The 12382-nt window shown below is 34.0% G+C and overlaps 1 protein-coding gene across 2 annotated transcripts; it reads right to left on the bottom strand.

Annotated features, from left to right (window-relative positions):
* Positions 1-263: 263 nt before the first annotated feature.
* Positions 264-12382, bottom strand: LOC139846669 (TOM1-like protein 9). Of its 2 annotated transcripts, none has more exons than XM_071836155.1 (10): positions 12105-12382; positions 10377-10455; positions 9637-9735; positions 9433-9546; positions 9183-9334; positions 8405-8486; positions 8098-8183; positions 7795-7983; positions 7227-7699; positions 264-929 (listed from the first exon to the last, which is right to left on the bottom strand). In XM_071836155.1, exons 1-10 carry the CDS (start codon positions 12203-12205, stop codon positions 373-375), a joined length of 1932 nt encoding a protein of 643 aa, XP_071692256.1. In that variant the 5' UTR covers positions 12206-12382; the 3' UTR covers positions 264-372. The 2 variants fall into 2 exon arrangements, with proteins under 2 accessions (XP_071692256.1, XP_071692255.1); XM_071836154.1 differs by having other exon boundaries at positions 9433-9549.

Raw genomic sequence — 12382 nt, forward strand, 5'->3', positions numbered from 1 at the left:
TGAAGTTAAAATAATTTTAACGGACGGACTCACAATCAATGTTCAGTATTCATTATTAAAGTTTTCGATAGAAATATTATGCACTGTTCTAGTAAAGATAAACATGTGATACATTACAGATGTAAGTCAATTATGTTATGGTACACAAACCACTGATGTCGACTTTATTAACAAGCGTTTTTCATGTACGCATATGTTTTCCCCTCAAACTCAAACATGTGATTTACATACATCCTGGGAAAAATAAAATTTGGAAACAAATATAAAGCTCGAAAACAAGATTATAAACTTAAAAAGAAAAATCAAAAATTCATATCATAATATTAAGAAACCAAAAGAAAAATAAAAGGTAACTCAAACAGTAACATAATATCAGCTTTTGTTGGGTTTAACTTTGGAGAAATCAACCAAGTCTCCAAACAGTTTGTCTTCTGTTTTTGTAGGCTTCCCCGATACATGTACATACGACGCATTAGCCATTGAAGGACCTTTGTAAACACTACCAGTGTTGAGCGACAACCCCGACATCCTTTGATCAATATACTGAGCATTTTGCTGTTGCTGGCCATATCCATAGCCATAACCATAACTGTTGCCATAACCAGATGGTTGTGGCATTTGGTTGGTGTACATTTGCTGACCCATTTGTTGAGAATACATCTGAGGCTGGATTTGTTGTTGCGGGTAAATCATACCCATCATTTGTTGCCCTTGAAACTGTTGTTGTTGTTGAGGGTACATCATTTGTTGCCCTTGAAACTGCTGTTGTTGAGGGTAGCCTGTCTGGGGCTGCATGTACATGTTTATTCCCTGATCGTTTGGTGGTTGTAATTGTTGAGGTTGAGAGTATTGAGGAGGTCCTGATTGATTATCATCCGTCGACTCAGCTTCCCAGGGTGGTGGTGGTAATCCATCACTTGCTGGAGCACCTGTCACAAAAGTGGGAATTTGGGTCATACTTTTTTGATAATGGGTCAAATGGTAAAAACTAAAAACCTTTCCTAGAAAGAAAAATGGGTCAAACCAGTCTAATTGTCTTAAATGTTGATAATAGCATAATTCAACTTTTTGTAAAATATATTACTCTGTAACTGTTTATAAATATTTCCCTACAATAAATCAAGTGTTTATGACATGTAATTCACAATGTCCTAATTCCTTTCTCGCTTCATCTTCCAAAGATTATTTGTCTCCATCAATAACCATACACCAAAAATAGGAAATATCTGAAATTGTTATAATAATAATAATAATATAGATATGGATAGTCAATTTTGGTGTATACATATAGTCAATTTTGGTACACAAAGTATGTATTTTTATATTGAGATTTTAGGCTATAAATACTCATGAATGCAAGCATTAAACTTGCACCATTTCTCACACTTACAAAGTGTTTCTTTCTTTCTCTCCATTATCATCTTTGTTCTTACACTTCATTATTAGTATTCTAAATCAAGAATCAAACCACTAAAGGTAGTTATAAGCCTACTGAATTATAACATCAAGAATCAAACCACTAAAGGTAGTTATAAGCCTACTGAATTATAACATCAAGAATCAAACCACTAAAGGTAGTTATAAGCCTACTGAATTATAACACGTTATCAGCACGATAATCTTAATACTAAATATGGTTGGCTCTGCCACCAAAATGATATATGGTCGGTTATACCACCAAAATGATATATGGTCGGTTATACCACCAAAATGATATATGGTCGGTTATACCACCAGAATGATATAGGTCGGTTATACCACCTGAAAAAATATATGGTCGACACTGTCGCCAAATTTTCATTTATGTTTACTAATATTTATATTTTTGTTATATAACATTTATTTATGATTGCTTACACATGGTCGACACTGTCACCTACTTATCATTTATGTTATATTAAATTTATGTTTAATGTTTATATACTTATGAATATAAATTGACTCTAATTTATCATGATGTTTGTTTTAATTTTTGATAATAGAAAATGTCGAATCTGGAAAAGCTTAAATTTACTCCTTTAGAATCAACTGGAAACAACTACATGCCATGGGTTATAAAAGTAAAAATGCATCTTAAATCAATGGGCATTCTTGAAACCATAAATGAAAACAACACTTGTTCTGAAAAAGAACAAGCTACGGCATGTTGCTTTATTCATCAACATATTGATGAATGCTTACAAAATAATTATGTGACTGTAGAAGATCCCCATGTTTTATGGGAAGGTCTCAAAAGCAGATTCAATAATCAAAGAGAAATTTTACTTCCAGCTGCAATGGAACAATGGAGAACATTAAGGTTCCAAGACTTTAAGAAAGTAAATGAATACAGCTCAGCTCTGTATAATACATGTTCACAACTTAAATTCTGTGGACATGAAATTAGTGATGCAGACATGATGGAGAAAACTTTCTCCACAATGAATGCTGCAAACATCACAGTGCAAAGAAATTTGAGAATGCTAAAGTTCAAAACATATCCTGAACTTAATTCATATCTCTTAGTTGCAGAGCAAAATGATGAGCTATTAATGAAAAATCAGCAATCCCGTCCTACTGGTACACTTGCAATCCCTGAAGCAAATACTGCAAATAATTATAAACAGGGACAAGGACGCGGGCAAGGTCGTGGTTATAATAACCATCACCATCATCATGCCAAAAGCCATAACTATGGTAGAAACCATCCTTATGGTAATGGTAATGGGCGTGGACGTGGTCGTGGTCGTGGCCGTGGTGGTCAAAGAAATAGTAATCCACGAAAATATAAATATCAACCACAAAACAAGCCCATTAAACAAGATGTTGAAGAAAATTCTTCTAAAAATTCTGAAGAATCTTGCTACAGATGTGGTAGAATGGGCCACTGGGCTAATACTTGCCGAACATCTAAACATCTTGTTAAGATGTATCAGGATTCGCTGAAAGGTAAAGAAAAGGAAGTAAATTTTGTGGATAATATTGATCCAACAGTCACTGAGAAACCATCTGATTTATATGAAGATTTCTTGAATGTTTAAGTTGTGTGTCTTTTGAAAAATAAACGATTTAATATCGTCTGTCTTTGTCATTATGTTTGCTAAATGTTTCAGTACTATCTATTTGCGTTTAAAATATTGTGTAATATTAATGTACTCACTATTTATTTCTTATATATGAAGTTCAATATGAATTTTGCTGGAATACAACATCAATCAAGTGGTGGAGATCTCTGTATAGCAGACAGTGGAACTACACACACTATACTTAAATCCGAGAAATATTTTATTGATCTAAAACCAACGGAAGGAACTATACATACAATATCAGGACCTGCTAACTTGATAAAAGGGATAGGAAAGGCAAATTTCATACTACCAAATGGTACAAAATTTTTAATAAATGATGCCTTATTTTCTCCCAAGTCAAGCAGAAATTTATTGAGTTTCTCCGACATATACCTTAACGGGTATGATTATCAGTCAGTGACAACAGAAAATGAGAAATATTTAAGTATCACTGACAAGAGTCATGTGGTTGAAAAACTGCCAAGACTTAGTTCTGGATTACATTATACACATATAAATGTACCAGAAATACATATGGTAGTTAACGAAAAATATATTGATCCTGGTGTATTCAGTTTATGGCATAACAGATTAGGCCATCCAGGATCAACAATGATGAAAAGGATTATTGAATGTACTCATGGACATCCACTAAAGGATAGAAAAATCCATCATGATACAATGGTTCCATGTACATCTTGCTCTCTTGGAAAATTGATAACTAGACCCTCACCACTTAAGGTTGAGAAAGAATCACCAATGTTTCTTGAAAGAATTCAAGGTGATATATGTGGACCAATTCATCCACCATGTGGACCATTTAGATATTTCATGGTTCTAATAGACGCATCTAGCAGATGGTCTCATGTTTGTCTGTTATCAAGCCGTAATGTGGCATTTGCAAAATTTCTTGCCCAAATTATTAAATTGAGAGCTCATTTTCCTGATTACACCATTAAAAGGGTGAGACTTGATAATGCTGGTGAATTTACATCTCAAGCATTTAATGACTATTGCATGTCTATAGGAATTGTTGTTGAACATTCTGTTGCTCATGTGCATACACAAAATGGTTTAGCCGAGTCATTGATTAAACGTTTACAGTTAATCGCTAGACCATTGATAATGAGAACAAAACTCCCTGTATCTATATGGGGTCATGCAATTTTACATGCTGCTGCATTGATTCGCATCAGACCAAGTGCAAGTCATAAATATTCCCCCCTACAACTTGCTTTTGGTCAAGAGCCAAATATTTCCCATCTTAGAACATTTGGTTGTGCAGTGTATGTTCCAATTGCGACACCACAACGTACAAAAATGGGTCCTCAAAGGAGGTTGGGAATATATGTTGGATATGAAACATCTTCAATATTAAGGTATATTGAACCTATGACAGGTGACGTTTTTACAGCACGTTTTGCTGATTGTCATTTTAATGAAACATTGTTCCCTAGATTAGGGGGAGAAATGAAAAATAAAGAAAATGATGTTTCATGGTGTGAACCTCAATTAAAGTATCTTGATCCTCGCACAAAAGAATGCGAGACAGAAGTTCAAAAGATAATGCATATACAAGAACTTGTAAATCAATTGCCTGATGCATTTACAGATACAAAAACGGTGACAAAATCATATATACCAGCAGTAAATACTCCAGCTCGAATTGAAATTCCAAAAGCTGGCAATAACGTCACTCATGAATCTTTGCCACGTCAGAAACGTGGAAGACCAATCGGTTCAAAGGATAAAAATCCTCGAAAAAGAAAATCAGCTGATAATGAAGTAAAAGAAAGTGTTCAAGAAGAACCACAAATCAGTACTCCTACTGCAGAGGAGATTGATGATGTCAATACAGAAATTGCAATCAATTATGCATATTCAAAAATATTATGGAACCGAAATGAAATGAAAAATCTTGATGAGAAATTTTCATTTAATGTTGCATATGACATCATGAATAATGATGATGATCCAGAACCAACATCTATGGTTGAATGTCAAAATAGACATGATTGGGCTCAATGGAAAGAAGCAATACGAGCTGAATTAGAATCACTCAATAAAAGAAAAGTTTTCGGATCCATCATTCTCACTCCTAAAGATGTGAAACCTGTAGGATACAGATGGATTTTTGTCCGAAAAAGAAATGAGAAAAATGAAGTTACAAGGTATAAAGCTAGACTTGTAGCTCAAGGTTTTTCTCAAAGACCGGGAATTGATTATGAAGAAACTTATTCTCCTGTTATGGATGCAATTACTTTTAGGTACTTAATCAGTCTGGCAGTTTCTAAAAATTTAGAAATGCATCTCATGGATGTTGTGACTGCTTATCTATATGGATCACTTGATAGTGATATATATATGAAGATACCTGAAGGATTTAAGGTACCAGAAGCATCAAATGCAAAACCCAAAGAAATGTATTCGATTAAATTACAAAGATCTTTATATGGGTTAAAACAATCGGGACGTATGTGGTATAACCGATTAAGTGATTACTTGATAAGCAAAGGGTATACAAATAATCTTACTTGCCCTTGTGTTTTCATTAAGAAAACAACATCCGGATATGTGATCATAGCTGTTTATGTTGATGATCTTAACATCATAGGTACAAATAAAGAGATCCATGAAGCCATTCAACTTCTAAAGAAAGAATTTGAAATGAAAGATCTCGGAAAAACCAAGTATTGCCTTGGTTTACAAATTGAGCATATGCCTAATGGTTTACTTGTACATCAAACAACATATACTGAAAAGATTTTGAAACGTTTCAATATGGACAAGGCAAAACCATTAAGTACTCCTATGGTTGTTAGATCACTCAATGTTGAAGCTGATCCATTTCGTCCATGTGAAGATCAAGAAGACATTCTTGGACCAGAAGTACCATATCTTAGTGCAATTGGAGCTCTTATGTATCTTACAAATTGTACAAGACCTGACATTTCTTTTGCAGTTAATTTGTTGGCAAGGTTCAGCTCTGCTCCTACCAAAAGACACTGGAATGGGATCAAACACATATTTCGATACCTTCGAGGAACTACTGATTTAGGATTATTTTATTCTAACGAATCAAAACAAGATTTGGTTGGTTATGCAGATGCAGGTTATTTATCTGATCCACATAAAGCTAAATCTCAAACTGGATATGTATTCCTAAATGGAGGTACTGCAATATCATGGCGTTCTCAAAAACAAACACTTGTTGCTACATCGTCAAATCATGCCGAAGTGATTGCATTACATGAAGCTACTCGAGAATGTTTTTGGTTGAGATCAATGACACAACTCATTACTGATTCTTGTGGACTAGAACGCGATAAAAGTCCAACAACTATCTATGAAGATAATGCAGCTTGCATAGCACAGATGAAAGAAGGGTATATCAAAAGTGATCGAACAAAACACATACCACCTAGATTCTTCTCATACACTCAAAATCTCATTAAGGACAACCAGATTGAAATGAGATATGTGCAATCTAGCAAAAACTCTGCTGATCTTTTCACGAAAGCACTTCCAACTGCTATTTTCAGAACACACGTTCATAACATTGGCATGAGACATGTTCAAAAGATGTAACAGCTGAAGCGATGTCTACTTGAGGGGGAGTCAACTCCATGCTGCACTCTTTTTCCCTTAGCTAAAGTTTTTTCCCACTGGGTTTTCTTTAGCAAGGTTTTTAACGAGGCAGTAATTTATAGTTGATCTTCAACAAAATAAAATTGCTATCCAAGGGGGAGTGTTATAATAATAATAATAATATAGATATGGATAGTCAATTTTGGTGTATACATATAGTCAATTTTGGTACACAAAGTATGTATTTTTATATTGAGATTTTAGGCTATAAATACTCATGAATGCAAGCATTAAACTTGCACCATTTCTCACACTTACAAAGTGTTTCTTTCTTTCTCTCCATTATCATCTTTGTTCTTACACTTCATTATTAGTATTCTAAATCAAGAATCAAACCACTAAAGGTAGTTATAAGCCTACTGAATTATAACATCAAGAATCAAACCACTAAAGGTAGTTATAAGCCTACTGAATTATAACATCAAGAATCAAACCACTAAAGGTAGTTATAAGCCTACTGAATTATAACAGAAATTGTTTAATAAAAAATGGGAGAATAATCCACAATAAAAAAAAAAAATGTATACTTACCATAAGCTGGTAAAGGTAGATCCTGCAACGGTTGCTGTTGATTCACTTGTCCATTCCACGAAGTGGGTCCCGGGTTGAACGGTGTTTTTTGCTCATACTGAGGTGGCATACTGTTGGGAGTATGTCCATTTGGGTGAAGTAACGACTGATTAGACGGGTAATTGTGTGACTGTTGAAATAAAGGTGGTGAAGAATACGTTTGCCCAGATGGGGGCCCACTTGATACATTGTTTTGTGATAGCATGTCCACAAGGGCTAAGGCGTTGTGTTGAGATGCTGAAGGAATAGTTGATTCAGGTTCACCCATTGGTACGATAGCTAGCGAGTTTTCGGGAGTTGGTGAACTGAAGTCATCTCCACTCAAAAGGTCAAACTTGGGGTTGACTTTTTCTGGAGTTGCTGGTGGTGGGACGTTGATAGTAACTGGAGTAATGGCCAGCAAATCTGCTATTGTACCATTTTCAGAGGTAGACCTGTGTACACAACGGGTCATATATTGTTGATCAGCAATCTTATATATATAAAATAAATAAAATAAAAATAAAAAAGAGATGAATTAACCGGTTACCCTGGTGTAGCTTGTTTGGTGTCTCCAGTATCAATAAGGGGAGCATCAACGGGTACTAATGCATTACTAGTTTCAGGCTTCGATTTATCTGATGAAACAGGAGTCCCCGAAACGAGTGATTCATGTTTTGCTAGAACACGCTGCAACTCATCATTCAGAGCTAAACCTTGACATAATAGTGATTCGTCCCTGTTACATATATATGTGAAACAAAATATTAGTTCAGCAGAGAAATAATAACATTGCTTTAACATTCAAAACCAAACTAGAGAATTTTTTATAAATAATAAAAAAAGGGCTTACGAAGTTGAGTTGACAAGGTGTACCACTCTTTGCTTGTATGTACGACACTGGTCCACCAAGTCTACAATCACCTCTTGCCTAAGCCCCTGACAACCAAATATGCAAACAGACACTCAATTTTAAGTTACACAAAAAAATAGAAATAATTAAAAAAATGTAATAACACCATAATCATGTAGCTACTAGTCAGATTTAGCTTATATTATATAGAACAAGTGTGTGTGTGTAAGAGTGAGTGAGTGTGTGAGTGTGTGTGTGTTACTACCAAAATAGTAGTACAATTCCATCAACAGTTTAAAAACTTTACCTCTTTCTTTTCTGGATCTATTGCGGTCAGCATTTCAGCAAGGACATCCATGATACCACGTGCATTTTGAAGTTCAGTCAAACTGTAAAGAACACAAAATTAGATACGGAACAAGAATTTTGATCAACAACAATGCGAACGTAAACACTTTTAATACGATAGTGTGTTCTTAATGCAGGCACTTTATTGATAACAAAAGTTATACAGCCTGAGATGCAGGGTTGTTTCTCATTTTGGACACATATATCGAGTTCAACACTAAAACTTGGGGCAAATGAATATAGAGGCGATGTTCAATCGCACAAGAAGTAAACCAGCAATAGTTTTCTTTACGTGTGTAGTTACAACTCAAAGTTACCTCATTAATGTTATAAAACTATATAAATATACTTGAAAGTCTATGATACAAACTATATAAACAGAAACATATCAAGTGTGTTTTTGTATATATGAATACATGCACATCTTTTCTAACCAAAACTTCTACCATTTTCATGCAAAGTTCTTTACTTGTACTTTAAGGGCTAAAACAAATTAAAAAAATCAAGAATTTAATAGTTCATCAGAGATGAAGATTCTAAAAGAATGCTTCTTGTGGTGACAAATAGCATATTTCATTTTCTGTTATACATATTCCTCAAGTTTCTTAGATACAACAAAGTCTATCTGTCAACACTACAAGATATTTCAACACAGTAAACAAAACAAGCAAAAAACAGCTACTTATATACTTCAAAAAAAAAAAAAAAAAAAAATGAAATGGAACTTTATGATATACCTTAAGGATGGAAACTCAGCCTCTGTAGAAGACTCGGTTGCTTCATTACCATTTTCTTGATTATTTCCATATGATGAACTGCCCTGAGTTTGTGGAGTTTTTACAACAGAAGCTGGTCTGTCAGACTTCGGAGGAAATACTGCCCCCAGGCGCTGAAAAAAGTCAACATTTCTAAGCCTTATAAGTCAAAAAAAAGTCTTTCAAGTTCAAGAAAAAAGTCAAAAACCAAAACAACTGTCAGATAACTCACCAGTAACTCATGGTATGCTGCATAGTACTGTGGATACCTTGCCCTAGCCCCTCCGAAAGTCTCTTGCCAAGTATCTATGAGAATTAAGATCTTCTCTTTTACATGAATATCAGGCTGCTGTTATATACATACATCATGTCATATTATATATAACAAATATAATAAAGGATTTCAATATGACAACTAGCTTAAGCAACTTCTAACCTTTTTTTTCAATATTTTCACCATCTCATGAAGCAGATCTCTCTCAGCTACATGCATGTGGACAAAATCCCCACAGTTCTTCATAATTGTTTCCAAAAGCTTAAACACAGCAAACATGTTATTCTTTCAGAAACAGCAAGTGAGAATTACATGCAGTAAACAACATTAAAAAAAAAAAAAAAAAAAAAAAAAAAAAAAAAAAAAAAAAAGTTATGCTGTTCGAATCTTACTCTAACAGATCCCATCCTTCAAATTTCAAAAAGACAATGAAAGAAATTTATAACTTAACTATCTTCCAAAGGGGAAAATGAGGGAAGGCAAAACTTTATTCTTTTTATCTTTGTATTTGTTATTGATAGGTTTATAAAACATTCGCTCCCCTTCTATAGTACGGATAACATAATTATATATATGCAAAACCTCTCGATTGTGAATACATGTAATTAATCTAAAAAGCCCCTTAGGTCCACCAAATGAGCCCTATACTTGTGTAGGATGGATACTTCAGCAAAAACTCATCTCACTTAATATTTCACAACTTTAATTCCATATGTACGCATATTAATACTGTGAAAGACATTGACATAACACCCTAATGCTTAACAACCAAGAATAGGAAGAAAGCAACAAACTATAAAAGAAACAAAACTATAACCCTCAAAACAAATAGAAAATGGATCTGAGTGTAGCGTGACTGATAAAAGATATACAAAGATGAATGTTGGTTTCTTGGTGCTTACTGTTAACGCAAGGAGTTGAACTTTCGGATTCTTACTTCCCAAACGCCTTTTTACGCCTTTGACAACATCCTTAGCTTGCCTGAATAAAAACAACACGTAAATAATAATCATAACCATATGATTTGACAGTCATTTTTCAGGCAAGACATAATATCAAGAGATAATATACCAGAAAACAACATAAAACTGCACATAAATACTTGATCATTATAGTCAAACACTACACACATAATAAAGAAACCATATATTTTACTAAAGCTAGATGTCTAGTGCAACTTAACTTATAGTCCTTGATTACATAAGATCAAATTCATTCATTAGTTCCTTCATGTACCTATAGACAAATTAAGAAAGCATAGAGCAGTACATAAACAGATGTTTAAAGCACTATTGACCATTGACATGCAGCCTTCTCATAATATTAGACACAAACAGTAGAAAACTCAAGTATATTCCTGTATAACATTTCTCGAAGAGGTAATGTATACAATGCGTGTATATCTGTTAGTATGACCATGCAAATAACAAGCCTGAAGCAAATCGCAAGTCTGATCCCCTTAGCATACAAGCAAGAGACTAACAAGCATACGTGCCAAACGGTGCACATAGATACTTATCTATACGACATTTGTCTCTTCTTTATTGTGATTGTGATTTAGAGTTAAAAAAATAAATATATGTGAACAAGGTGTTATCTTGCGTATCTATGTAAAAACTATATTCTACAGTGTAGCTTAAATCTAGAACATGAAGACAAGACAAACTAATGAGAACTGTGGGGTGCAGTGATAGTGGACACCAAGTTAGCAGTCACCCTGTTTGACCAAAAATCAAATGCTGCAAGCTGATAAGTTGATAAGGAGATACGAGGCAAAATGCAGAATCTTGGAAAAAAAACTACAAGATTGTGGATTAGGATATCTGTAGGTCAAGTTTGATAACAAAAGATTTGTAGATTATGATACTAGTTATGAATCGATTAAGAAATTAGGGCAACAAACGACACGTGTGCAAATTGCAGCTGCTGACTTATATAGTAAAAAAGTTGTTTATGAGGAAGAACATCATGTTTGGGCTGTTTTGACTACGGATAGGGTGCCAACGAAAGTAAATGTGAAGTTGCATGATCAATAAGTTGATCCTTGTCAGATTAAAATTGTTAATGATAATGCATAACAGTTAAAGCAGCTGAGTCATCTCAATACCTTAGATGTATTTAATGTTAAGCATCTAATTCTTCAATTCTAAGATACTTCAATTACACGAACTGGCCTCCAAGTTATAACTAGCACCATAACTTGATTATCCAAAGTAAAGGCTTCAATCATATCCCCTTATTCTCAGTATTGCACAAAATTAATCACTATTCACTATGAATACAACTTCCAAACTTCTGAATGCAGTCCATAAAACAACCAGAGAGAGTAAAATTAAACAGAATAACATCTTATAATCAAATGTATACTCCATATCTAAAGCAGATAAACCCTAAAATACTCTATTCCTACAAGAACTCCAGGTACGAAATTCTATTTCCACAAAAAAAAAAGGTATGTTATTAGTTCAATATTACTGAAGAAACAAAATCAGATGATATTACAACCGAAACATAAGACTACTACTCATACTAATACAGTAATTACTAATATTCTTATTATAATGATGCTGAATGAAGATGATAACAATAACTATAATTTGAAAAAAAAAAGAAAAAAAAAAGAAGATTACGCAGGATCGTGATTGCAGATATCGCAGATCTCGGTATTCATGGACCAATCAGGCCCAATTAGCATACTGCTTGTTGCTCTTTCCACCATTGAATTCACCATCTCTTTCGTTTTTTCACCGGTATAATAACTGTCGATGAATTCAGAACAAACTACAAAACCTAATTTGCAATCAGAAGAAAATAGAGAGATGGAGATCGAACACAAATCTCACACTCTCTATCTAAATTTTAGGGATTTCGATCCGTCCGTGATGATAGATCGATATTTCATTTATTC

The sequence above is a fragment of the Rutidosis leptorrhynchoides genome, chromosome 5 (genome assembly GCF_046630445.1).
Source record: "Rutidosis leptorrhynchoides isolate AG116_Rl617_1_P2 chromosome 5, CSIRO_AGI_Rlap_v1, whole genome shotgun sequence".
Taxonomy (NCBI): Eukaryota; Viridiplantae; Streptophyta; class Magnoliopsida; order Asterales; family Asteraceae; genus Rutidosis; species Rutidosis leptorrhynchoides.

What these genes read in the sequence shown, in the direction of transcription:
- LOC139846669 (XM_071836154.1), bottom strand. Translation starts at nt 12,205, where the DNA reads ATGGTGAATTCAATGGTGGAAAGAGCAACAAGCAGTATGCTAATTGGG. An exon ending in ATCTGCAATCACGATCCTGC is followed by an intron (nt 10,456 to 12,104) that starts GTAATCTTCTTT and finishes GTTTTTATTCAG; the next exon opens with GCAAGCTAAGGATGTTGTCA. An exon ending in CACCTTGTCAACTCAACTTC is followed by an intron (nt 7,984 to 8,097) that starts GTAAGCCCTTTT and finishes TATATGTAACAG; the next exon opens with GGACGAATCACTATTATGTC.